Consider the following 26,371-nt stretch of genomic DNA (forward strand, 5'->3'; position numbering starts at 1 on the left):
GTATTTGTCCTTTTCTTTCTGATATATTTCACTTTGCATAATGTCTTCAGGTTAATCCTGTGGTAGCAAGTATCAGTACCTCATCCTTTTTACGGCTCAATAATACTCCATTGTATGTATATACCACATTTTGTTTATCCATTCTTCTACACAGACATTTGGGCTGTGTCCACTTTTTGGCTATTGTGAATAACGTGGCTATGAACTTTGGTGTACAAAGAGCTGTTTGAGTCCCTGTTTTTGGTTCTTTTGGATATAATATACCTAGGTGTGGAGTTGCTAGGTTAAATGGTTTACTTTTTTGAGGAACTGCCAAACTTTACCATAGTGGCTGCATCATTTTTCATTCCTACCAGCAACATACAAGGGTTTCAGTTTCTCCATATCTTCGACACTTGTTATTTCCCATTTTTAAAATTAATAGCCCTTGTAGTGGGTATCTCACTGTGGTTTTGGTTTGCATTTCCCTAATGACTAGTGATGTTGAGCATCTTTTAATTAAAGTGCTTCTTGGACGTTCGTTTATCTTCTTTGGAGAAATGTCTGTTTAAGTCCTTTGCCTGTTTTTTAATTGAGTTGTTTTGGGGTTTTTTGTTGTTGTGTTGTGGGAGGCCTTTGTATATTCTGTATATAAACTCTTATCAGATACATGATTCGAAGATATTTTCTCCCATCTTTTCACTTTTTTTTGTTTTTAAGATTTTATTTTTAAGTAATCTCTGTACCCAAGGTGGGGCTTGAACTTACAACCCTGAGGTCAAGAATCCCATGCTCTACCAACTGAGCTAGCCAGGTGCCCCATCTTTACTCTCTCTTGGTAGTGTCCTTTGATGCATAAAAGTTTTTAATTTTTTTTTCAACGTTTTTTTTTTGGACAGAGAGAGACAGAGCATGAACGGGGGAGGGGCAGAGAGAGAGGGAGACACAGAATCGGAAACAGGCTCCAGGCTCTGAGCCGTCAGCCCAGAGCCCGATGCGGGGCTCGAACTCACGGACCGCGAGATCGTGACCTGGCTGAAGTCGGACGTTTAACCGACTGCGCCACCCAGGCTAAAAGTTTTTAATTTTAATGAAGTCAAATTTATTTTTTCTTTTGTTGCCTGGGCTTCTGGGTTTTGTTTTAAATGTATATTTAACTAATCCTTCACTGATGGAGAAAGAATAAATCTTTAACCGGTAATTCATAAGTCTAACTTAACTAACATTTGCTTTCTTAACTATGAATAGAAAACTATTTGAAGTTTATTTTCTGTCTTATGTGGTGAAAAGGTTGATTAGTAGTGAAATGGTTTTTAAAAAGTTGACAAAAGTAATCCATAAATCTACTTCGACTTCTTAATCAAGAGATGATTGTTACATTTTCCGTAGAAGCATTTCACAATCAAAAGGCATTGAAAACCCACAATATGCCCAACATTGGGTTGGTTGCTGTTGTTCCAAAAAAGGAATCATGATCTTATTTCTTGAATATGTCAGAAGCCTTTTTTAGGAAAGCATAATAAAATATGCACACATGAAACAACTGTAAAACACTGGTAAACAGATAAATATACTATAGGATAAACTGCGCAAGTGCTGAGGGAATAAAAGAAAATAGTGATCTGAGCTGCTCAAAGGTGGTCCCGCTACCAGCAGTTTTGCTGTAACCTGGGAGTATGTTAGAAGTGCAAAATCTCAGGCCCGCCCCCAGACCTAGTAAATCAGAATCTTCATTGTAACTAGATTCTCAAATGGTTCCTCTGCATATTGAAGTTTGAGAAGCACTGTACAGGATTGCTTACAGTGGGAAGAGATTAGAGCAAGGAACCCATTAGGAAAAAAATGGCATGAATTGGGACTATATTGGATAAAGGGGTATAGAAAAGAAAGTAAAATACAGACAGCCCCCGACTTACGATGGCTCAATTTAGGATTTTTCAATTTTACAGTGGTGCAACGTGATACATACACATTCAGTAGAAACCATACTTGAGAGTTTGAATTTAGTTTTTTTTCCATGGCTGATGATAGGTGATATGATACTCTCTCGATGCTGGGCAGAGGCAGCAACCTGCAGCTCCCAGTCAGCCACGTGGTCAGGATCATGAGGGTAAGCAACGGATACTCTTACCATTTTGTTTCTCACCTTCAGTATAGTATTCGACAAATTACGTGGTATTAGGCTTTGTGTTAGATGATTTTGCCCAACTGTGGGCTAATGTAAGTGTTCTGAGCACATTTAAGGTAGGCTAGGCTAAACTATGATGTTCTGTAGGTTAGTTGTATTAAATGCATTTTCAATTTATGATGATTTCAATTTACGATAGGTTTATTGGAACGTAACCTCGTCCTAAGTCAGGGAAGATCTGTAAACCCATGTTTGTGAATCTGGGTGACCAGGAATATTGAGGTGGCTTGGCAGGTTTTGGGGAATAAGAAAGAGCTATCTGGGGCAAGCTATAATTTGCCTTTCAGTATGCCAAGGTTTAGTTGACGCAAGAATTTTTAAGTTGGGACATCATGTAGGGTGGTCCAGATGTTTAGATATGGAACTCTTTCTTATTCAGGATTAGGAATGTGGATTTTGAGTCTTTGGGGGAGGTTGACTGAAGGTGTAAAAGAAAATGTCTGCTATAAGTAAGTGAAAAGAAGAAGAAAGTACTAAGAACTGAGTCATGAAAATTTCACAGAAGATGGACCTGACCATTCTTACAATTTCAGAAAATAATTTATTTTGTTAACTTCTCATTCTAGTGTGGTGTTTGCAGAAATTCTACCTGTAGTGTATTACTCACATCCAGACTCAAGGTAGACTTCTTGGGCATCCAGCCCTAGAATATACCAGTAGGCCTTTTGAGGTTGATATACTTCAGAACAAACACATTTCTCTACAAAACACTGGTTTTTTTCTTCAAGAATATCATTCATATCTCTATCTTATGTATTTTCAATGTCCCATATATTCTTCACATCATCTAATTAGTTTGCTGATTGAATTTTCTTACGCTTCTACTCTTAGGACTGGGTCTATAATTAAAAATGAAGTAGAACCGAGCATGAGGAGGGCTGATGATTAGGCTGCCCTTCTCCTTAGTGTGACAGTTGAAGTAAAAATTTTTCCTATTTTCTGGGCTGGTAGCTCTGTGGCTTTATGAGTAGGATGCATAAAATTTTATGCCAGTTGGAGAAAGACATACTACAAAATAGGAGGCATTTACTGGATATAAAGCAGAGGGTGCTTGATTTTACCAGAATGAGTATAGCTGTGGGGGAAGACCAAAAGGAAAATAGGCAGCAAGAAGGTGTGTGTTGGAAATCCAGGGGAACTCTGGGTAGGAAGGCTGTAGGTATGAGAACAAAATTTAGGTCGGGGACGCTACAGTTGGAAAATACTGAGATGTGGGAAAAGCTGAATCCTCTTTGGAAAGAGATTTAAGCACTCAAGTTTTTATTAAAAATAGACATGGGATATTATATCCCTGGCTAGTCCAATTTTGTTTTCAGTTTTCTAGCAAATAAAAGGTTGTCATTTTTTCCCAGTCAAGATTATCTTGGACTTTATGTTGGAATGGCATTTTTAAAGATTCTTGCTATGGATAGTAAATGGCCTGGGTTTTTTTCATCTCTGATTTTATTTAGGAATCAGTTGCTAGGGGGCGCCTGGATGGCTCAGTTGGTTAAGTGTCCACTTGGGCTCACGTCATGATCTCAGAGTTTGTGGGTTCGAGCTCCACATTGGGCTCTGTGCTGACAGCTCAGAGCCTAGAGCCTGCTTCGATTCTGTGTCTCCCTCTCTCTGCCTCTCGCCTGCTCACACTCTGTCTCTCTCTCTCAAAAATAAACATTAAAAAAAAATCAGTTGCTAGTGCTATATACTATGGGTAGAATCTTTATGCCATTAGAAATGATAAGAATCTTCATTCTGATTTTTGATGATCCTAGTCTGTAACACCTCTCTTTAAAAAAATTTTTTTAATGTTTTATTTATTTTTAAGACAGAGAGAGACAGAGATGAGTGGGGATGGGGCAGAGAGAGAGGGAGACACAGAATCTGAAGTAGGCTCCAGGCTCCGAGCTGTCAGCACAGAGCCCGATGCAGGGCTGGAACTCACGAACTGCGAGGTCATGATCTGAGCCACCTGGGTGCCCCTGTAACACCTCTCTTATGGAGAAATTTTAATAGATGGATTTTACTTTTTTTTTTAAAGATTTTATTTTTTAAGTAATCTCTACACCCAACATGGGGCTTGAACTCACAACCCTTAGATCAAGAGTTGGATGCTTTTCCAACTGAGCCAGCCAGGAGCCCCTATTTTTTTGTTTAAACATTTTTGTTTTAGTTTATTATTTATTTTGAGAGAGTGAAAGAGCACAAGCAAATGCAATGGGGGGATGGGGAGAGAGAGAGAGAGAGGGAGAGAGTGAGTGTCTCAAGTAGTCAACATGCTGTCAGCCCACAACTGTGGGATCATGACCTGAGCCGAAATCAAGAGTCGGACGCTCAACTCACTGAGCCATTCAGGCGCCCCTATTTTAAAATCTGATTTTCTTACTGCAAATGCAGAGCTTTGGCAGCACCTGCTAGTGGTACTATACTTATGTGAGTCTTCTAATAGGAATGATTATTGAGTGTTACTCTCTTGTAGTGAGGAACTTTTGCCATTGTGTTTATGAATTAGTTATCTCTCTTGCGGCTTTTGACCAAGACACATTCTTCTCTTGTTGCAAGAAAGCATTAGATTGATTTCGTTAAACAACATAATCATATTAATTGGGCATGATGATCAATTTGCTGATTTAGTGATTCTCTCATTTTTCCTTACTGCAGACCACCTGAATGGTTTATCTTCATTTGGTGGACCATTGCACCTGATTCTTCCCGCCGCCCCTCACCATCCCTACCCAGCTTTCTGCTTCTGCTTATCGGGCATACTAGGCTACCAGCAAGCTCCTCATGATTCACTGGTAGTTCAAGGACCATAGGTTGAGACTTTACTAACGCGTATGTACTTAAAGATGCATGTGTGTTGGCCGAGAACAATCAGCATGTATTCACCTTGCATCAGCCACTTTTGACTTGCAGTCAGCAACAATCAAGTTTGTTTTTGAATATATTCCATATATTGAGCTGAGAGGTTAAATATTGCTGAGTATGCATTGAGTGTTGTAATGCCGTTTTTTGCGTGTTTGCAGTAAAACTTTTAGGCATTTCCATTATTGCTCTGTTTTCGGAAATGGAATTTCTGTTCAAGTTAGATGTCTAAACAAAAACATCCTAATGTGTGAAAGTCATTTTAAGTGAATTTTACTTGAGTGTGAGTGAGGTCTTGATATATCAAGACTTGACTAAATAATGAAGTAGTGACTTTTGGACTTTTCTCATGAAGTCCTCAAAACCCTTCAGATAATTTTTTGCATGTATTATGATTGGCTCATAGGTATGAGCTAGGGCAGGCCTCTGCATCAGTTCAGATCATTTCCGTGCTTGTGGACTATGTGACAAGAGTGTCAAAGGGGCAGAGTAACAGATAGTCCAGATCACTTGGTTATGCTTCATGATAAACTATCACTTTCAACTCAGGGCAAACATTTTATTTTTTTAAACTGGAACTTTTAAAAATAGCCAGCCTCCATTATTTCTAACTGCCAGTGCTTATAGCTAACCATATAAATAAGGCCTGCTCTCTGATATCAAGTAGCCTATGGTTGAGTAGAGGAATCATGCATTTAATTAGGAAAAGTTTTAAAAGCCTCTACAGTGGGGCTCCTTGGTGCCTCAGTCGGTTAAGCGTCCAACTTCTGCTCGGGTCATGATCTCACAGCTTGGGAGTTTGAGCCCCACGTGGGGCTCTGTGCTGACGGCTCAGACCTGGAGCCCACTTTGGATTCTGTGTCTCCCTCTCTCTCTGTCCCTCCCCTGCACATTCTCTGTTTCTCTCTCCTTTATTTTTTTTCCCCCACCCCATCTGCCCCTCTCTCTTTTTTCTTTTTTTTCTTTCTCTCTCCTTTAAAAATAAACATTAAAAAAAATTTTTTTTAAAGCCTCTACAGCAATGGAAAAAGTATTATGGAAGTTCAGAGAATAGTGGGGAGCAGGGTGAGAAAGCTTCACTGAAGAGGGGATATAAGTAGTTGGTCTTGAAAGAGGAGTAGATGGAGACAAAGTAGAAGGCAGAGGAAATTATTTGTATAGCAATATGAGAAAACCTGGCATTTTGGCGGACTGGCAAGAAGCTTGTGGAGGGGTAGGTGAAATATGAAGTTATTAAGGTATGTTGTCAGATTTTAGGAAGGCACAGTTGCCACAATTAATAGACCAGTTGCGAGACAATATATAGGTGATGGTATTTAAATGGATTTTTTGTGTGCTAATTCCCATTTAATGCTGCATTCTGAGGTTATTTGATACAAAATTCTGATGTAGCAAGGTGTTACAATCTTTAGCATATTTTTATTCTTTTGTAATTTTAATCATATTGTCACATATTAAACATCAGAAATGTGTTTCACTTTTTTGTATGCACATGGGGTGCCTGGCTCACCCACTCAGGTGAGGTCGTGAGGTCGTGAGTTCTAGCCCCACGCTGGGTGTAGTATTAATAAATAAATAAACTTAAAAAAACCCACCTTTTTTATATGTACGTGTATGTATATGTTTGTCCTACATCAGTTTTTGTCTCTGGTCCTAGGTTTCTGGCACATGGAAAGAGTTTGCACTAAGATTCTGCAGACCTGCCTGAGTTTTAATCTCTTGAAAAGGCCTGCATTATCTGTGGTGCTTTGGGCTCCATTTCTCACATTGTTGAAAGAAGAGAATGGATTAGATCATCTTTGTCAAGATTATATCTTAATTCTTTTTAAAAATATTTTTAATGACAGTTTTCAAGCATATTGAAAAAATTAATATAATAAACATTTGAATATCCATCACTTAGATTAAACAGTGTGTGTGTGTGTGTGTGTGTGTGTGTGTGTGTGTGTGTGTATTTGCTTAACTGAGAGTATAGACATTATGACACTTCAACATGTAAATACCATTATCACTCCTAAGAAGATTATTCCCTAAGATCAAGTCCATAATCACAGTCCACCAATTGTCCCAAAATGCCTTTTATAGCTATTTTTTTCAAATTAAGATCTATTCAGCATTGAGACATTGCATTTGTTTTTGTATTTAATTTTTTAAAATCTAGAACAGCTTCTCCCCTTTTCTTCCCTATGACATTGATTTTTTGAAGAGTATTATAGAATGTATCACATTCTGGGTTTGTCTGATTGTCATTTAGTGTATTTCTCTAGCCTCTGTATTTTCTTTAAACTGAAAATTTGGTAGATCTAATACTAACAGAATGTGATTATTTTCTAGGCTATCCTGGATCCAAAATCCAAACTTTTCCCAGTTCTTTTCTCCTAACTTTCAACACTGGGATAATCTTTGATTACTGAATAAATCTGAACCTTATTTTCATTTTCCCACCCAGAAACAAGCTTAAGATCTACTGTCAGCCTGCAAGTCTACAGTACCCTATTATTAACTATAGTCACTATGCTGTACATTATTAGATTCTCAGAGTTTATTCTTTTTATAACTGAAAGTTTGTACCCTTTGTATCTACATTCCTTTCTTTCAGAGTGTGAGTGGGGGAGGGCAGAGAGAGAGGGGGAGACAATCCGAAGCAGGCTGCAGGCTCTGAGCTGTCAGCACAGAGCCTGATGCAGGGCTCAAACTCACAAACTGTGAGATCATGACCTGAGCTGAAGTCAGCCAGTTAACTGACTGAGCCACCCAGGCTCCCCTCCTTTCTCTCATTTTTATAAAAAGGTTCTATCATGTTTTTTTTTAATTTTTTTTTTTAATGTTTATATCAGAGAGAGAAAGAGAGCACAAGTGGCAGAGGGGCAGAAAGAGATGGAGACACAGAATGTGAAGCAGGCTCCAGGCTGTCAGCACAGAGCCAGACACGGGGCTCAAACTCACAAGCCGTGAGATCATGACCTAAGCCGAGGTCGGACGCTTAACGGACTAAGCCACCCAGGTGCCCCATCATGGTTATTTTTCGACATTACTTATCTTCTCGGGATGTAAGCTGCATTGGCCTGGTACAGACTTCATAATACTTGAGGTTTCATAATGCCTTAGACTCAGTTAACTGTTGCGTGACATACATTTTTGACTTTATAATGGTGTTAGGGAGAAAGTAAAATTCCACTAATAGAAGACTTATTTAATTCTAGAACAAGAGCTCTTTGTTAACTAGAACCATATAGCATAATGAAAAGTTCCAGTTCCACCTCTGTCTCTCTATATCTAATATGACCTTAAGTCACTTGACTTCCCCATTTCTTGTTTTTTTCTTATCTATAAAATGAGCATGTTTGTTGGATGAGATCAGTATACTCAAACTTTTTGAACAGTTGAATCTCCTTTTTTTAGGTATACCTTACATTGAATACTAAAGTATCAGCCTCAGCATTTCATTTTCTTTTATTTTGATTGTACACTCACTAAAAAAAATTAGAGTCTCATAAAGTTCTATAGGTTTTTTTTGAAGTTTGAATCACTATCAACTGTACTCAAAACTTCAACATTATGTCTTCCAGCATTGTGACTTATGTTATATTTTCATTAAGCATTGTTGAGTTACTTTTTGTCATGAGAATATGCTGAGCAGGTATATCTAAACTTGTTGTGACATTTAATGGGGCCCAGACCTGCACAGTACCATATTAGTGTGTTCACTGGTACATTGTTACATGAGTGGACATGTGTGTGCCTGTATTAAACGAAAGGCACCGTGCAGAGCTCTTGATTTCCCAATCAATGACCCATTTCAAGAAGTTCCCTAAGTTTCATATGTGCATAGAGAAAGTAAGAGAAGCTTTATTCCAATGTCACCATGATTAGTTTCATGATGAACATGTTTCATGATGGTCTGTATGTTTGAAATTTAACATTTGATGTGTGGGGTCTTGTTATGATTCCTAAAAAGTAACATTTTACATATAATTTGAATCATGTTTGTAGAACTCTGAAGCAACTGTTTTGTTTCCTTGAGTTCTTTGGAACCAGTTTTTAAAATTAGTTGATTATGGGGCGCCTGGGTGGCGCAGTCGGTTGAGCGTCCGACTTCAGCCAGGTCACGATCTCGTGGTCCGCGAGTTCGAGCCCCACGTCGGGCTCTGGGCTGATGGCTCAGAGCCTGGAGCCTGTTTCCGATTCTGTGTCTCCCTCTCTCTCTGCCCCTCCCCTGTTCATGCTCTGTCTCTCTCTGTCCCAAAAATAAATAAACGTTGAAAAAAAAAAATTAAAAAAAAAAAATTAGTTGATTAGATCCTAGGAAAAGTCTTTAACACATAATTTCAGTTGGTTTTTCTCTATTCTCAGGATAGCCATACTGTTGTGGGCATTGTATTAGATATCTGTGGTTTCATAGAATTACTGAAAAAGTACTATATGAATTAAGTATAAAACTTTAAGAGCAAACAAAAGAAAGGTAACACATTAAAAATAGCGAAGATGGGGGGGCCTGGTTGGCTTAGTCAGTAGAGCATGCAACTCTTGATCTTGGGGTTGTGCGTTTGATCTTGGGGTCATGAGTTCAAATCCCACGTTGGGCATAGAGCTTACTTAAAAAAGAGATAGTGAAGGGAATCAATGTGGTGGTAACTTGTGCCTATATCACTAATTGCAGTCTGGTTTTAGATCTGGAAGTTTGTTTACTGCCTGCACGTGACTTGCCTTTGCCAGGAATTAAAAGGGTAGTAACAAGCCCACAGGTGGTCTCTTTCTTCTGGAGCAACTTTTGGCTTCATAATGTACTCTGTAAGTGAAGCTGTTTCATTATTTAAGACATGAACTTTACCTTTCAGCCCATTTGAAGCTTGGCACTATTAGGCCTACTCTTCTCTCTGTCTGACACAGCTTCACTTTTCTCCTGTCTCTCTTGGGTGTCAAATATTTCAACTCTTTGTCTACAATTCAGGCATGCTTGTATTATGTTTAAACTTTGGAGTTTCAGAGGTGTCTGGGTGGATTAGTCGGTTAAGCGTCTGACTTGATTTTGGCTCAGGTCATGATCTCATGGATCCGTAGGATCAAGCCCTGTGTCAGGCTCCGTGCTGGCAGTGCAGAGCCTGCTTGGGATTCTCTGTCTCCCACTCTGTCCCTCCCCCCCCCTTTCAAAATAAATATATAAACATTAAAAAAAGAAAACTTTGGAAGTTCAGGCAGGAAGTGCTTAATGGAAATGGGGTTGATAAATGAGATCTTGCGTTTGAAAGATTTGACTGTGGCTTATGAAGGAAGAACCAGAATGAGATGATGCTGAGAGGGACCTAGTAGGTGAAGTCTGATGTCTGTCATATATGTTAGTCAGACTTTGCTTATAAAGAGTGGACTATATGGAGATAAAACAAAGAAGGAATGTCAATGAAAGAAAGATCTTCGCATCTAGTGAGCAAGGCTTGGATTTTCTTTCCTTTTCAAGGCCTTTGACCTTTTCACTTAGTATTTATTTACATAGTAAATATTTGCTATGAAATGCTTTTTTATTAAGTTCTTAAAAATAGCATGGCCCTTCCTCATTTTTTTAATTGCTTTTAGAAATTATTTGTTTACTTGTTTATTTCTTACTTGCCTCACAATATTATAAGCTCTGAAATAATAAATGGATAATTATGACTGTTTTATCACTTGGAGAATGAAAAGTTTACTACTTGGCTTTAGTTATTTAATTTGATTTTTGGATGAAATTATTTTATTACTAGTTCCTTACTTGTATGAAAGCCCATTGTCTTATAGAGACTCCTCACCATAATTAACTCTGGGATAAATACTTATTTGCCCAACTGAAGGATGCAGTGATCTAATTTGCTTGTTAAGGTCTCCCTGCTTATTTTGTGTGTATTTTTGTTATTTTCTCCTGTCATCCTTAGCAAACCTAGTGATGATTTGAATTGCTTTGCATATGAAAAGAGTTAATTATATTTATAGCCCACCCAGCCCAGTAGAATTGTTAGGCTGCCCTTGAGCTGAATTTGTGTTTACATTGAATGCAGCAGAAATCTAGTTTTCACATATAGCCTATAAAGTATTCTATTAACAGGGAATAATAAAGACACTCTTTATGAATTTTCTGAATTTAGGGGTTTTTGTTTATTTATTCGGTGGGTTTTTTTCAGCAGACATTTTAGGGCATGTTAGAGGAGGGCAAAGTCTGAGGACAAGTTGTAGGATGAAACTGATCTTTGAAGTATTTTACTAAACACAAATTTCACTTTGGGGGTCTAACCCACACTCCTCCATGTAAAAAGTATAAGGAGCTTTGTGTTTGGGAGGAAATTAGTTACACAAATACAATATTATAACATGTAGCTCTTTAACACATGCCTTGTGTTATGAGGTATTTAGTAATGCAAATATATTTCGCACTTTTCATCCTGTTTTTACATATCAAAATCTCCCTGTTGTTTGCACAGCAAACACATTGAGTATACCAATATGACAAACTGAGTGTACATACTGTTTCAACAGGGCCTAGCACAGTGGCTTGTAAGTAACATATACATAAGAAATACTTGTTGAATGAGAGCTTCAAGTAATTCAGAGTAATGGCTTTTCGATTGTTTAAGGTTCACAAGTATAATTAATATGTGAGAAGAGCCATAATTGCAATACATAATCTTTTCCTTTGTTGTAGTTTTTAGTTTAAAAATAAATCTTCACATTTTCTTGATTCTTACAAGGACCCTTTGACTTTAAGGAAAGATGATGTTAATATCGCTGGTTCACAGGGGAGGAAACTGAAGCACAGAGATGTTTCGAATAAGGAATAAAACGAGTATCCCAAACTGTAAGCTCCATTTTCTGTTTTCTAACTCTATATCCTCTCCACAGATGGTGAGGGGTTTGGGTGGACTTTTCTTTCCTTGCTGCAGAAGTGTGTGCGTTTTTCCTTTGTGGCAATAAGCATAGTTGAAGTTAATGGAATGTGTTTCTTAAGGACTCTCATGTTCACTCTTGTATTCAAAATGGAGATGACAGCAGTAAAAAATGAGGTAGATAGTTGCCTTTGATCTTAGTCAATAAATTATCTTGCTTTTCACAAGATAGAAAATTTGAACTAAGATGTTAGTTATCTAAAACTGGTGAAATGGAAAAAAGTGTTAGTCTTGTTCATCTTTTGTGCCCTTTTACTTGCTTATCTTTTGCACTTTTACCTCTGCCTCCTAACCTAGATTGAATGTTTTCAGCTTAAAACTCAGTTTACTCAAACTTGACCTTGAACTTCGCAGTTGAACTGTGTGGGGGAACAAGTTTCCTTGAGTTTCTTAAAGTACAAGAAAAGAAGGATTTGTCTAATCTGAAGAAAGCTTAATAAAGTTTTTCTAGGCCTGTCCTCTGAAATTACCTTTAGTATAGAAGTATTAGAAAATCGGTCTCAGATCCTAAAGTGGTGATCACTCCAAGGGGTGAGTTGAAGGAGGTTACATGAAAGTTCTTTCTAGTTGGTATATCCAGCAGTTAAAGGATGGGGATTGGAACCCAGAAGTGAATTAGTGTTTGTACTTAAAATGTCAGCATATGAATCATTGGAACTATCTTCTAGTTTTATAGCTGAGAAAAGGAACAGAGACCATCCATCTCCTGAATATGTCTTGCTCTGAAGGAGGAGGTGAAAACTATGTTGGTCCCATAATGTAGTTTCATTATAGTAGCTTGTGCTTTTTCTGGCAGTCCTCAATACATTTCTGCCTTGAACTTCAGTTACCCTGAAAATAAGAATTTTAACTTGACGATTAAAAAGGCTTTGGACCTTTAATCATTGATGTATTGCCAAAAATTAACACACAGGACCTATTGAACACACCCTTCTGTGAATTTGGCTTTTGCTTCTCTGAGTTTGTGATGGTTGCATCATGTTGTGGGTAGCTGTGTCTTCCTAAATGACTCAGAGTAGTTTATAAAGTCTCATAATTTTGAAGTGAAAAATTGAGATGTGTGCTACTACATGTAAATAGGACATAATGAAAAGGAACTTGAGAAACAATAAAATGATACCTAGTACTCTGGAATGAACATTGAATAAGACACTTCAGCCTGTAACAAGAGCTCTGAGAATGGGGAGAGTTGCTTATCTGTTATTGAATGAAATGTAATATACCCTTGGAAGCAAGAAGGAGAGTATCTTTTTGCACTGGATCTGTCATGGGGTTGAAAATAGGTTCTTGGCTTGTATTTTTATTTTCTATATACCAACACTAAATATACTGACTAGAAGTTATAATGTAACTGCCTAGGGCAAACAAATGACTGAAAAACATTTAACTTTTTTTTCTGGAACAATCGATCCTTAAGCATTTTAAGAAGGGAATAATAAACAGGGACAGAACTACATTTGAATGGTAAAGGTAGGTTTTTCAGTTTACAATAAGGATGGATACTAAAAGCCTAAACACGAAAAGTGTGAGAAGTTCCACATTCATTTACTAAAAAAAAAATTTTTTTTAATGTTTATTCATTTTTGAGATAGAGAGAGACAGAGCGTGAGTGGGGGAGGAGCAGAAAGAGAGAGACACACATAGAATCTGAAGCAGGCTCCAGGCTCCAAGCTGTCAGCACAGAGCCTGATGCGGGGCCTGAACTCACAAACTGTGAGATCATTCATGACCTGAGCTGAAGTCGGATACTCAACTGACTGAGTCACCCAGGCACCCCAAACTTCCACCATTTATTTTATTATTATTTTCTTATTATTTTTTTAATGTTTTTATTTATTTTTGAAGGAGAGAGAGAGACAGAGCATGAGCGGGGAAGGAGCAGAGAGACAGGGAGACACAGAATTCGAAACAGGCTCCAGGCTCTAAGCTGTCAGCACAGAGCCTGATGTGGGGCTTGAACTCACAAACTGTGAGATCATGATCTGAGCTGAAGTCGGACGCTTAACCAACTGAGCCACCCAGGCACTCCAGTTCCAACATTTATTAAAGAGGGAAGAAAAAGAAGTTCTCAGATGAAACATCAAGGGAGATTAAAGAAAATTAAGATGTAGAATAAAATTCAATTTCTATTGAAAAATAGTTCTTATTTAATAATAGGTGGTATAAAACACATTGGCAAGTTATTTTTGTACCGAAGTCTTGAGGGAAAATGTTATACAATTTTAATGAGTTGGAAAGTATTGACTAATGATATCTTTGCATTTACTCCTGATACAGTCTAAAAGCTACTTAAAACGTTACTAAACTAAATCAAACCTGGATCACTTTGCTTTCTAGGTAAGAAAGAGTAATTGAAGCTTTTGCACGCATGTGCACACACGCACACACACATTGTATATAATATACATAAAATATATATACACATAGAAAAAATATATATGTATGTACTCTTTTTTGGTATATTTATTCTTATATATAGTCTCATGTTTTACAGGAGGACTTGTTTAGGACTGATTTTTTCTTACTGTATATATTTATGGTTATTTAAAAAACTTTTTAAGAACTCTTTGTGGGGCGCCTGGGTGGCTTAGTCGGTTAAGCGTCTGACTTCAGCTCAGGTCCTGATCTCAACAGTTTGTGAGTTCGAGCCCCGCATCAGGCTGTGTGCTGACAGTTCAGAGCCTGGAGCCTGCTTAGGTTTCTGTGTGTCCCTCTCTCTTTGCCCCTCCCCAACACGCGCACATGCGTGCGCTCTCTCTCTCCCTCCCTCTCTAAAATAAACATTAAAAAAAAACACTCTTTGCAAAAAAATTTTTTAAGTCAAAAAGCGTATTTACGGTGCTCCTGGGTGGCTGAGTCAGTTAAGCTTCTGACTTCGGCTCAGGTCATGGTGTTGTGGTTTGTAGTTTCGAGCCCTGCATCAGGCTCTGCACTGACAGTGAGGAGCCTGCTTAGGATATTCTCTCTCTCTCTCTCTCTCCCTCTCCCTCTCCCTCTCCCTCTCCCTCTCCCTCTCTCTCTCTCTCTCTCCCCCCTCCCCTACATGTGCACGCTCTCTCAAAGTTAAAAAAAAAAAAAAAAAAGTTTAAGAAAAAGTAAATCACATTTATCTTAACACCTAACAAATATTTTGGTGTACATTCTTTCATGCTCAGGTTGTGTGCTGTATGTATAAAAGAGAGGGAGAGTAAGCACAAAAATCAGGCCGTATATTCAGAGGAATGTGAAGTGCTTTTTAAAGTCATTGCAGCTATGCTTCTAGAGCAGTTATGACTTCTAGAGTTTGACTTTATGATGTTCTGGGATATAACAGAAATGTCATTGTTAGCTTTTCATTTTGGGAGGGTTTATCAGTATTTTTTCTAAAATTGACCTGACCTCACTGTCTGTTTTGTAGAGTCACCACAATGATGTGCGAGATGCGCATCCCACGACTTGATCTGAGGAAATGCAGTATAAACTAGAGCAAAGGGAATACCCTGCTGTAATTGGGCAAGTTACCCAAGGCGTTTATGTGGGCAGTTTGTGAGAATACAGTATTTCTTAGGACATTACATCCTTCTGAACAGTGCAGTTAAATAAGCTAAAAGTAAAGCTTGGAGTTTTGTAATGGACATAGCTATAGATGCAATTTAAAATAATTAAGTGACATTCAAGATCTATCTCTTCCCATGAGTCTAACCCCAAGACAATACAGTTTCTAGAAGTTTTCATGTTACTTTGATTGTTTCCATCACCCATCACTTTCTTATAACTTGGTGGAGAGGTAGAGAATTTGATGATTGAGTTCCGGTTCTGCTTTACAGATTTTGTGGCAAAACCTTGGACAAGCCAAAATCCCATTATGTTCTGTGGATCTGTTGAACATACTCTTTGATTCTTACCTGTTCTTAAAATTAAGCGGGCTTTGATTGTACTTAAAACCAAAGGACTTGGCAAATGAATACAATTCAAGTGAAGTGCATTTACCCACATTTTTGCCCAACAATTTCTCAAGCAAAAGAAACTTTTCAGATTGAAAATGGAGACCCTCCCGCCCCCCCGAATAGAGTCTGATGGATCACTGGCTGGGACAGACACCAACATGCTTTGGGTAATTGGTATGTGCTGTCTGGGAAATAGTGTATAGTTTGGGCACTTAAAATCCATGCCAACTTGCTATGCCATCCTAAGCTCTGGTATACACCTTTATTTATTTATTTATTTATTTTATTTTTTTAATGTTTATTTTTGACAGAGACAGACTGTGAGTGGTTTTAGGGCAGAGAGAGAAGGAGACACAGAAGCAGAAGCAGGCTCCAGGCTCTGAGCTGTCAGCACAGAGCCCGACGTGGGGCTCGAACTCACGAGCTGTGAGATCATGACCTGAGCCGAAATCGGACGCTCAACCGACTGAGCCACCCAGGCGCCCCTCTGATATACACCTTTAACCTCATGGAGCCCTGCAACCTTATAGATGGATTATCAAGTGGGTTCACTTTGGGAGGGTAGGTGAAAGTCTAGGACCATGTTGAACATTAATCCAGTAACTCTTAAAGCCATGAGGTAGTATAGTCCTAGTGGCTTAAGAATATGAACCCTGGAGTCAGTCAATCTGGGGTTGAGTCCCAGCCGTACCATTAGTTTGATGATCTTTGGGAGATTTTTAATTTTTATTAATTTAACAGACATTTAGGCATTGTTTTTTTTTAATATGCTAGGCAATGTTCTAATTGTGTGTCAGAGAAATACTACTTCATTAAATCTTTAACTATCCAATTAAACTTATTTTTGTCATCTCCCTTCTCCTCCTCCCCACCTATGTATTTTACCTTTTAAGTTTGTTTTCTCATTTTAAGATGGAGATTTTACTGGAGTTGAACATTCAGTAGGACAGTATATGGATACCACTCTACACAGTGGCTGGGCCATGGTAATCATTCTCTGTTGACTTACTGTTTCTGAGAAAGGCAGCATTATGTGGCAAACTGCTACCTTCTTTAACCGTGATGTAACAATCAGAGTGATAGGAGTCATTCCCTGCAGGGTCTTCCAAATGCATACAGGAGCATTCCTGCAAATTCCTGAAGAATTTGAGTTGGTCAGGGAAAGTCTCTAAGAGTCTAACTCCATCCAGACACAGTCAGCACCTTTACATTGCCCTGGGTCTTTGGGGCCTGTTGAGATCTAGGTTAATACAATGGTTGCTCTCCCCAATCCAAATCTGTATCCAGGGGATTATCAGAGTCACAGATCTTTTTTGTTTGTTTTACTTTATTTTAAAAATAATCTCAGATTTACAGAAAGTTGCAAAAATGGTAGGAAGAAATTCTGTATACGCTTCATCCAGATTTCCCTAAATGTTATTTTGTCGTTTATAATATTCTTTCTTTGTATATACCTACATGTGTGTAAATACTTTTCTTTTCTTTAACCATATGATTAAGTTGGAGACAGGAAATCTTTTTACCCAAAAATACTTTAGTATATATTTCCTAAGAGCAAGGACATTCTCTTATTTAACCACAATATAATGATCAAAATCATGACATTAATATTGATATCATGTTAATATTTGCTCTGTAGACTTTATTCAGTTTCACCATTGTCTTCCCTAGTATTCAAAGAAAATCACCCAGGATCATGCATTGTGTTTCGGTTGTCATATCTCTTTAGTCTACTTTAATCTGGAGCAGTTTAGGAGACTTTATCTTTCATGACCTTGGTATTTTGAAATGTACATACAGGCCAGTTATGTACACTCCAAATGTACAGGCAGAGTGTTCCATCAATTTGAATTTTCTGATGTTTCCTCATGCTTGGATACCTCATGATTAGATAATACCACAGAGATTGTGTCCTTCCTAGTGCATGATGTCAGGAGTCACATAATGTCTCTTTTTCCATTATGGGTGATGTCGATTTTGATCCGTTCTGGTGCTAGCCATATTTCTTCACTGTAAAGTTAACTTTTTCCCTGTACAAATAATAACCTAGTAGGGAGAAAAAAAAGTATCTAGTAGGAAGATTGAGTATATGTAAATATTTTGTTATCAAACAGGTATTAGTTTTAGCATCCATTGATAATTCTTGTCTCAAACAATTATGGTGGTTGTCAAATGGTGATTTTTTTCTAATTTCGTCACTTCTTTTAATTATTAAATTTAATGTAAAAAAGAGCCCTCGTCTCCTCCATTCATTTACTTATTGTATTAGTACAGTAATGTACTAATGGTTTTCTATTTTATTCCATGAGGTATAATCTGTTACCATTGTCATTTATTTTGATGCTTAAATGGTACCATATTGGCCAGTGGGAGCTCTTCCAAGCTGGCCTCTTTTCCTTTGACATGGCTTGATTATTTGTTAAGCACCTATTTGTTTTCTAGTATTGTTTGCTAGTATATTTGTTTTCTGGTATAACAAGATGTTTCAGGCTCATCTTGTATTTTTACCTGTCACAGCCCTGTAATCAGCCAGGGATCCCTGGTTCCTTTTAGTGGAGAATGATATTTGGAAGCCAGGATCTAGATTCCAGGTGTATTTGGTACTATTGGAGTGGCATTGCTTCTAGATTCTCTCAGTGAAAAGAGTTAGGATAGATAATAAATATGTAGATATATAGGTATAGATACAGATATATCCCTAAATATAAGTGACATATATGTGTGTATAACACACATCTCTTTTTATGTATTAAAAACAGTGAGTTCATAATGATATCTAGCATTCCCCTGCCTGTATTTACAATTGTATTTCTCACAGTGAAAAATTTGGCTCTCAGTTTCCATAATATATTTATTTATTTACTCAATCTTAGAATATGTACTTTTGGAATTGCTAATTCATTTTATTGTGAAAAGCAAAACCACCAACTGGAATTGTTTACAGTTCTTTATGTCTTTAGCTTAAGGGTAAAATTACTAACAAAAGAGGTGCCTGGATGTCTCAATCAGTTAAGCCAAGTAAGCGTCCAACTCTTGATTTTGGCTCATGTCATGATTTCACCCTTTGTGGGATCCAGCTCTGCATCGGTTCCCTGTTTAGGATTCTCTCCCTCACTCTGCCCCTCCCCCACTCACACTTGGGAGCATGTTCCTCTCTCTCACTCTCTCACAAAATAAATAAACTTTAAAACAATATTACTAACAAAATTTCTGTCCTCTGAAGTTTAAGTTAGATGCACACTTTTTTTTTAAGTTTTTTTTTTTAAGTTTACTTATTTGTTTTGAAAGAGAGAGAGAATCCCGAGCAGCTTCTGTGCTGTCAGCACAGAGCCTGATGCAGTGCTCGAACTCACAAACTGTGAAATCATGACCTGAGCCGAAATCAAGAGTCACTTAACCAGTTGAGCCATCTTCTTTTTTTTTTTTTTTTTTGAAAAATTTTTAATGTGGTGCTTAAACTCACAACCCTCAAGATCAAGAGTCACATGCAGCTGACTGAGCCAGCCAGGTGCCTCTCTTCTTTTTTTTTTTTTCCCAGGAAAAAGACAAGAGCCCCAAATAAGGGTCCTTGCCCTGTATTTATTCAGACCAGAAGGCTTACAAATGTGATAGGCGTGTATAAAGAGATAAACTAGGAACATTAACTTGTGGATGTGAGGGGGAAAAGGGGATTTTAAAGATATACAGTGTTTGGGGTTTGGGTCAATATAAAACAAAATCCAGGCACCAGGCAGATGGGTAGATGGTTGTTAACAGCAGACAGGAGGCGCCGCACCTGTTTATCTTTGCCAGCCTAGGGGATGAGACAGACAGGGGGAATAACCTCAGGGTTAATATGCCACCTTTTCTTTTGTTAACCATCTCTGCTCTGGGCTGCTTTGCCTGTAGCGCAGTGGTCCAAAGTCCAATTCACCAATTTTTACCTAACCTGGCCCCAATCTCCTATGGAAGCAGCTTTCTGCTATGGGGTGCTTTCACCTTGAATATCTAATCTTGTTATTACTGTGCGCCATTTCTATTTCAGGCCTTTGCCTCTCTCTCTATTTTTGGGGGCTCAGCAACCCCTTCCTATGTTGGGGTGCTTTGCACCTCCCTATTCCTGGCACCTTTGTGCCTCCCTATTCTTGGGATGTCTTTGCACCACCCTATTCTTGGAGTGCCAATCTGGTTTACCCAAACTCGGGTGTGAGCATTATATTGACTTTGTATTTCTTTGTGTCTTGTTAACCCATTGGTGTAAACTCAGGGGATTCCTAAGCTTATCCCCCACAGGGGTGCATATATCCTTTAGAAGTAGTTTTTTTTTTTTTTCTTTTGTATTCTTTGGGTAAGTACCCATTAGTCCAATTGCTGCATCACAAATTAGTTCTATTTTTAATTATCTGAGGAAATTCCATACTGTTTTTCAAAATGGCAGCAGCAATCTGCATTCCCAGCAAAAGTGCATGAGGGTTCCTTTTTCTCCACATCCTCACCAACATTAGTTTTTTTCTTATTGATTTTAGCCATTGTGACAGGTGTAAGGTGATATCACGTGGTAGTTTTGATTTGCATTTCCCTGATCATGAGTGATGTTGAGCATCTTTTCATGTGTCTGTTGGCCATCTGAATGTCTTCTTCATGGAAATGTCTGTTTGTGACTTGGGCCCATTTGTATACTGTATTGTTTTCTGGCTGTTGAGTTGTATAATTTCTTCATATATTTTGGGTACTAACCGTTTATCAGCTATGTCATTTGCAGATATCTTCTCCCATTTAGTAAGTTGCTTTTCAGTTTTGTTGATTGTTTCCATCGCTGAGCAGGAGCAATTTATTTTGATGTAGCCCCAGTAGTTTAATTTTGTTTTTATTTCCTCTGCTTCAGGAGACACTCTAGAAAAATGTAGCCATGGCCTAGCATAATAAAAACTTCTTCTTCTTTTAAATTTTATTTATTTGTTTTTATTTTTTTTAAATTTACATCCAAATTAGTTAGCATATAGCACAACAATGATTTCAGGAGTTAGATTCCTTAGTGCCCCTTACCCATTTATCCACCCCCCTCTTACAACCCCTCCAGTAACCCTCAGTTTGTTCTCCTTATTTATGAGTCTCTTCTGTTTTGTCCCCTCCCTGTTTTTATATCATTTTTGTTTCCCTTCCCTTATGTTTATCTGTTTTGTCTCTTAAAGTCCTCATATGAGTTAAGTCAGATGATTTTTGTCTTTCTCTGATTAATTTCACTTAGCATAATACCCTCCAGTTCCATCCACGTAGTTGCAAATGGCAAAATTTCATTCTTTTTGATTGCCGAGTAATACTCCATTGTATATACATATACCCCATCTTCTTTATCCATTCATCCATCGGTGGACATTGGGGCTCTTTCCATAATTTGGCTATTGTTGATAGTGCTGCTATAAACATGGGGGTGCATGTGTCCCTTCGAAACAGCACACCTGTATCCCATGGATAAATGCCTAGTAGTGCAATTGCTGGGTTGTAGGGTAGTTCTGTTTTTAGTTTTTTGAGGAATCTCCATACTGTTTTCCAGAGTAGCTGCACCAGCTTGCATTCCCAATCTCTCTTCTTAAATCAGTTTTGATAATTTATTTCTAAGAACTTGTCCATTTCATCTAAGTCGTTTAATTTGCTGGTGTACCACATAGTATTCTAGTATTATAATCTTTTTTTATTCCTGTAAATTTAGCCATAATATCTGTACTTTTGTTTCTGATTTTAGTTATTTGTGTCTTTTTTATTCTTAGTCAAGCTACAAATTTGACAATTTTGTTGGTCTTTTCAAAGGACTAGTTTTTGGTTTTGTTGAATCTCTCTGTTGTTTCTCTGTTCTGTATTTTATTTACCTCTGCTCTAATCTTTATTATTACCTTGCTTCTGCTAGCTTTGGGTTTATGGTTCCTTAAGGTGTGTAGTTAGGTTATTGATTGAGAGTTTTCTTCTTTTTAAATGTAAACATTTCTAGTTCTGAATTCCCCTGTGAATATTGCTTTTGCTGTATCTTACGAGTTTTTATATTTTGTGTTTTTGTTTTCATTCGTCTTTTCTCATTTCCTTGTGATTTCTTAATTGATCCATTGGATATGAGTGTGTTGTTTAATTTCCATATTACATATTTGTGACTTTTCCAGTTGTCTTTTTTATTGGTTTCCACCTTTATTCCATTATGGTCAGAGAATATATGTTGTATGATTTCAGTCTGAAGTTTATTGAGACTGGTTTTCTGGCCTAATTTATTAGTCTGTCCTGGAGAATTTCCATGTGCACTTAAGACGGATATGTATTTTTGCTGTTGTTGGTGAAATGTTCTATATATCAATCTGTTAGGTTTACTTGGTTTATAATATTGTTCAAGTCTTCTGTTTGGCTATTCTATTCGTTATTGAAAATGGAGTATTATAATTTCCAACTATTACTGTAGAACTTTATCCCTTCAATTCTGTCGGTTATTTCCTTAATATATTCTGGGAGTCTGTTGTTAAGTACATACATGTTTATAATTGTTATATTTTCCTGATAAATTGACCTGTTTATTATAAAATGTCCTTCTTTGTCTTTAGTAAAAATGTTTGTGTTAAAGTCTGTTTTGTCTGATACAAACCTAGTCATGCCAGCTCTCTTTTGGTGACTCCCTGCGTGGTATATCTTTTTCCATTTTTTGCTTTCAACTTAAATGTGTTTTTCATTCTAAAGTGTATCTTGTGGGTAGCATATAGTTGAATGATGGTTTTTTGGTCCAATTCTGTAAATTTCAACATTTTTTTAAGATTAAAAAAAAGTGTTTTTAAGTAACCTCCATGCCCAACAAGGGGCTAGAACCTGCGACCCCATGTTCAAGAGTTGCATGCTCTGTGACTGAGCCGGCCAGGTGCTTTTGTAAATTTCAACATTTTGATTAGAATGCTTAATATTTATATTTCATGTTAATACTAGTAAATAGAATTTATATTTGCCATTTTCTGGGGGGGGGTTGCTATATGTTTTATTCCTTTTTTCTTCTGTCCCTCTATTAATGGTTTATTTAGTGTTAAATAGATATTTTTCTAGTGTATCATTTTAATTTCTTTGTCATTTCTTTTGCTATATATTTTTGCATCGTTTTCCTAGTGGTTGCTCTGGAGATTATAATTAACAATTTATAACAATCTAATTGAAAACAATCTAATTTCAGTAGCACATAAAAACTTGTACAAAGCTCCTTCCCCTCCCTCCTTTGTGCTCTTGTTAACATACAAATTACATCTTTATATAGTAAAACCTTGAATTGCGACTTCCTTGTTCTGCAAGTGTTCCACAAGATGAGCAAACATTTCTAATAAATTTTAACTTGATAAGCGAGCAGTGTCTTGCAATACGAGTAGTACCTGGCACCAAATGTCACATGATAACAAATGAGCCAGTGGTTCTTTTCCCTTCCTTCCTCCCTCTCTCTCTCTCTGTGTCTCTCTCTGTCTCTGTCTCTCTCTCTCTCTCTCTCTCTCTCTCTCTCTCTCTCTCTGTGTGTGTGTGTGTGTGTGTGTGTGGGATTGAGGGTGATCATCTCTCATGCTTGGTTGCTGGACTCAGGCCGTGGTGTTTGGCAGAAATCAGTGATTTTCCAGAATGTTGGAAGGTGCCCACAACTGGCATTAGTGTAATTTTTGTCACTTCAAAGCACCTATGGACAGTCCTTTGCTTTTCTGTGCAAGAGTAAGCTTAGGAATGCTTTGCTCCATTCTAGATCAGGCTGTCTGCAGATATAGGCCCTTTTCCTCTGCTGCATTATTGCCAGTTACATTAAATACAGTATATAACAAGAATTTATTACTACTGTACTGTAGTCAACATCTGTGCGAGTATATATAGTGGTCTGAATGCAGGAAAAGATTCTGTTGAGGTGATAGCAGTGATTCTGTTAGTGATAGTGAGAGTTGTCCTACACAATAACTCTCCTTACTCTTGTTTCCCTCACATCAGCCACAAAGGTTTTCAAAGGTAAGTGCAGGTTAATTTACTTATTTTTCTTTATATTTTGTATTTTCTTTATTGTTTGGTATAATATTACAGTATTGTAATCATTTTTTTTATGAATATTTTTCCATTGTGGAACAAATCATCTGAGTTTCCATTATTTCTTATGGGGAAATTTGCTTTGATATACAAGCGCTTTGGATTACAACCATGTTTCTGGAATGAATTATGCTTGCAAATCAAGGTTTTATTGTACATTGTATGCTCATGAACACAGATTTATAATTATTGCTTTATACACATGTCCTTTAGATCAAATAAGAAGAAACAATTTCAAGTGAAAAATCTATATTTGCTGGGTTTTATACTGAACTGAGTAAATTTGCATATGTAAATTTACCTTTACTGATGTTTTTTTATTTCTAAATGTATATTCACAATACTGTTGAATATCATTCTGTTCCAGCCTGAAGGACTTCCTATAGTTGTTTTTTTGTTTTGTTTTGTTTTTTGGGTTTTTTTTGCAGAGCTAGTCTGCTAGCAACAAAACCTCTCAGCTTTTGTTTATCTGGGCATATTTTACTTTCTCCATAATTTTCAAAAGATACTTTTTGGTGGATATAGAATTCTTGGTTAACACACTCCTCTTTTCATTATTTTGAATATCCATCTCACTGCCTTTTGTCCTCTGTGGCTTCTGATGAGAAATCAGTTGTTAAACTTTTTGAGGATGTCTTGTATGTGAGAATTCCTTCTTGTTCTTTAAAGATCTTCTCTTTGGGGGCTCCTGGGTGGCTTAGTTGGTTAAGCATCCAACTCTTGTTTTCAGCCCAGGTCATGACCTCACGTTTCCACAGTTTGAGCCCCATATCAGGCTCTGCACTGACAGTGTAGAGCCTGCTTGGGATTCTCTCTCTCCCCCTCTCTCTGCCACTCCCCCACTCATGCTTCCTCTCTCTGAAAATAAATAAACAAAAAAGAAAACAACAGGGGCGCCTGGGTGGCTTAGTCGGTTAAGCCTCCGACTGGCTCAGGTCATGATCTCGTGGTCTGTGAGTTTGAGCCCTGTGTCGGGCTCTGTGCTGACAGCTCAGAGCCTGGAGCCTGCTTCGGATTCTGTGTCTCCCTCTCTCTTTGCCCCTCCCCTGCTCATGCTCTGTCTCTCTCTGTCTCAAAAATAAATAAAAACATTAAAAAAAAAAAGAAAGAAAACAACAATATTTACTATATGTGGGGCACCTGGGAGGCTCAGTGGGAAAAGCATGAGACTCTTGATTTCAGGGTCATGAGTTAGGACCCCACCTTGGGTGTAGAGATTACTTAAATAAAATATTTTTTAAAAAGATCTCTGTATTTGGCTTTTGACTGTTTTATTATATGTCTAGGTAGGGATCTCTTGCATATATAGATCAATGTATTTCATCATATATAAGAAGTTTGGGGCCATTATTTTTCCAATACTCGTTGTACCTTTTTCTCTCTTGTTCTTCTTCCTCTTCTTTGTTTTAATGTTTATTTGAGAGAGAGAGAGAGAGATAGTGTGCGAGCACAAGAGAGTGGCAGAGAGAGAATGCCAAGCAGGCTCCATGCTGTCAGTGCGGAGCCCCACATGAGGCTTGATCTCACAAACTCCAAGATTGTGACCTGAGGTGAAATCAGGAGTTGGACACTGAAACAGCTGAGCCACCCAGGTGCCCCTTCTCTCTCCTTCTAGTACTCATATTATATGTATGTGTATTGGTAATCTTGATGATTACACCTTTATCAGGATCTCTTGAGATTTTGCTCATTTTCTTTGTTTTTTTTTTTTTAATAAATGTTCCTCAGAGTAGATCAGCTTAAAGGACCTATCTTCATGTTCACTGATTCTTCCGCCTGCTCAAATCTGTTATTAAGTCTCTCCAGTGACTTTTTCATTGTTATTGCTCTTCCTTCCTTCCTTCCTTCCTTCCTTCCTTCCTTCCTTCCTTCCTTCCTTCCTTCCTTTTGTTCTTTCTTTCAACTTTTATTTATTTTTGAGAGACAGAGCATGACCAGGAAAGGGGCAGAGAGAGAGGGAAGGGAAACAGAGAATCTGAAGCAGGCTACAGGCTCTGAGCTGTCAGCACAGAGCTTGACGTGGGGCTTGAACCCATGAACTGCAAGATCATGACCTGAGCTGAAGTCGGACGTTTAAACTGACTGAGCCACCCAGGTGTCCCTGTTATTGCACTTTCATCATTTTAAAAATAATTTCTATCTCTTGGGGGGTGGAGGAAGCAAAATGGATAAAGGCAAGTGGGAGCTACAGGCTTCCAATTATGGAATGAATAAGTCACAGAAATGCACAGCATAGGGAATACAGTCAATGATATTGTATGTGTTGTGTGGTGACAAATGTAGCTAACATTTGTGGTGAGCATAGCATAAGGAATAGAGATGTTGAATCAGTATTGTGCACCTGAAACTAATGTAATATTGTGTGTCAACTATACTCCGAAAAATAATTTCTCTTTATTAAGACTTAATCTCATTCTTCTAGTTCTTTACACATGGTTTCCTTTAGTTCTTTGAACATATTTAAGATAGCTTAAATT

At 37.7% G+C, this 26,371-nt stretch overlaps 1 protein-coding gene and 1 long non-coding RNA gene across 5 annotated transcripts in view; one reads left to right on the top strand and one right to left on the bottom strand.

The window, feature by feature from the left end:
* The window catches only part of UBTD2 (ubiquitin domain containing 2), a 64,240-nt gene that overhangs the window by 4,357 nt on the left and 33,512 nt on the right, over positions 1-26,371 (top strand). Inside the window, exon 1 of one of the 4 annotated variants that reach the window (XM_043595972.1) lies at positions 16,281-16,406. The exons of the other annotated variants lie outside the window; for them this stretch is intronic. Within the exon in view, the coding sequence (XP_043451907.1) occupies positions 16,376-16,406 (31 nt within the window). The 5' untranslated portion in view covers positions 16,281-16,375. Of the gene's footprint in view, positions 1-16,280; positions 16,407-26,371 lie in introns of those variants that run through there. 4 annotated transcript variants of the gene reach the window in all.
* LOC122492268 lies at positions 11,107-16,836 on the bottom strand. Its single transcript, XR_006299582.1, has 2 exons — positions 16,731-16,836; positions 11,107-12,750 (listed from the first exon to the last, which is right to left on the bottom strand). It is a non-coding gene; the product is annotated as an uncharacterized LOC122492268 (long non-coding RNA).

This window comes from Prionailurus bengalensis, chromosome A1, assembly GCF_016509475.1.
Source record: "Prionailurus bengalensis isolate Pbe53 chromosome A1, Fcat_Pben_1.1_paternal_pri, whole genome shotgun sequence".
Classification (NCBI taxonomy): domain Eukaryota; kingdom Metazoa; phylum Chordata; class Mammalia; order Carnivora; family Felidae; genus Prionailurus; species Prionailurus bengalensis.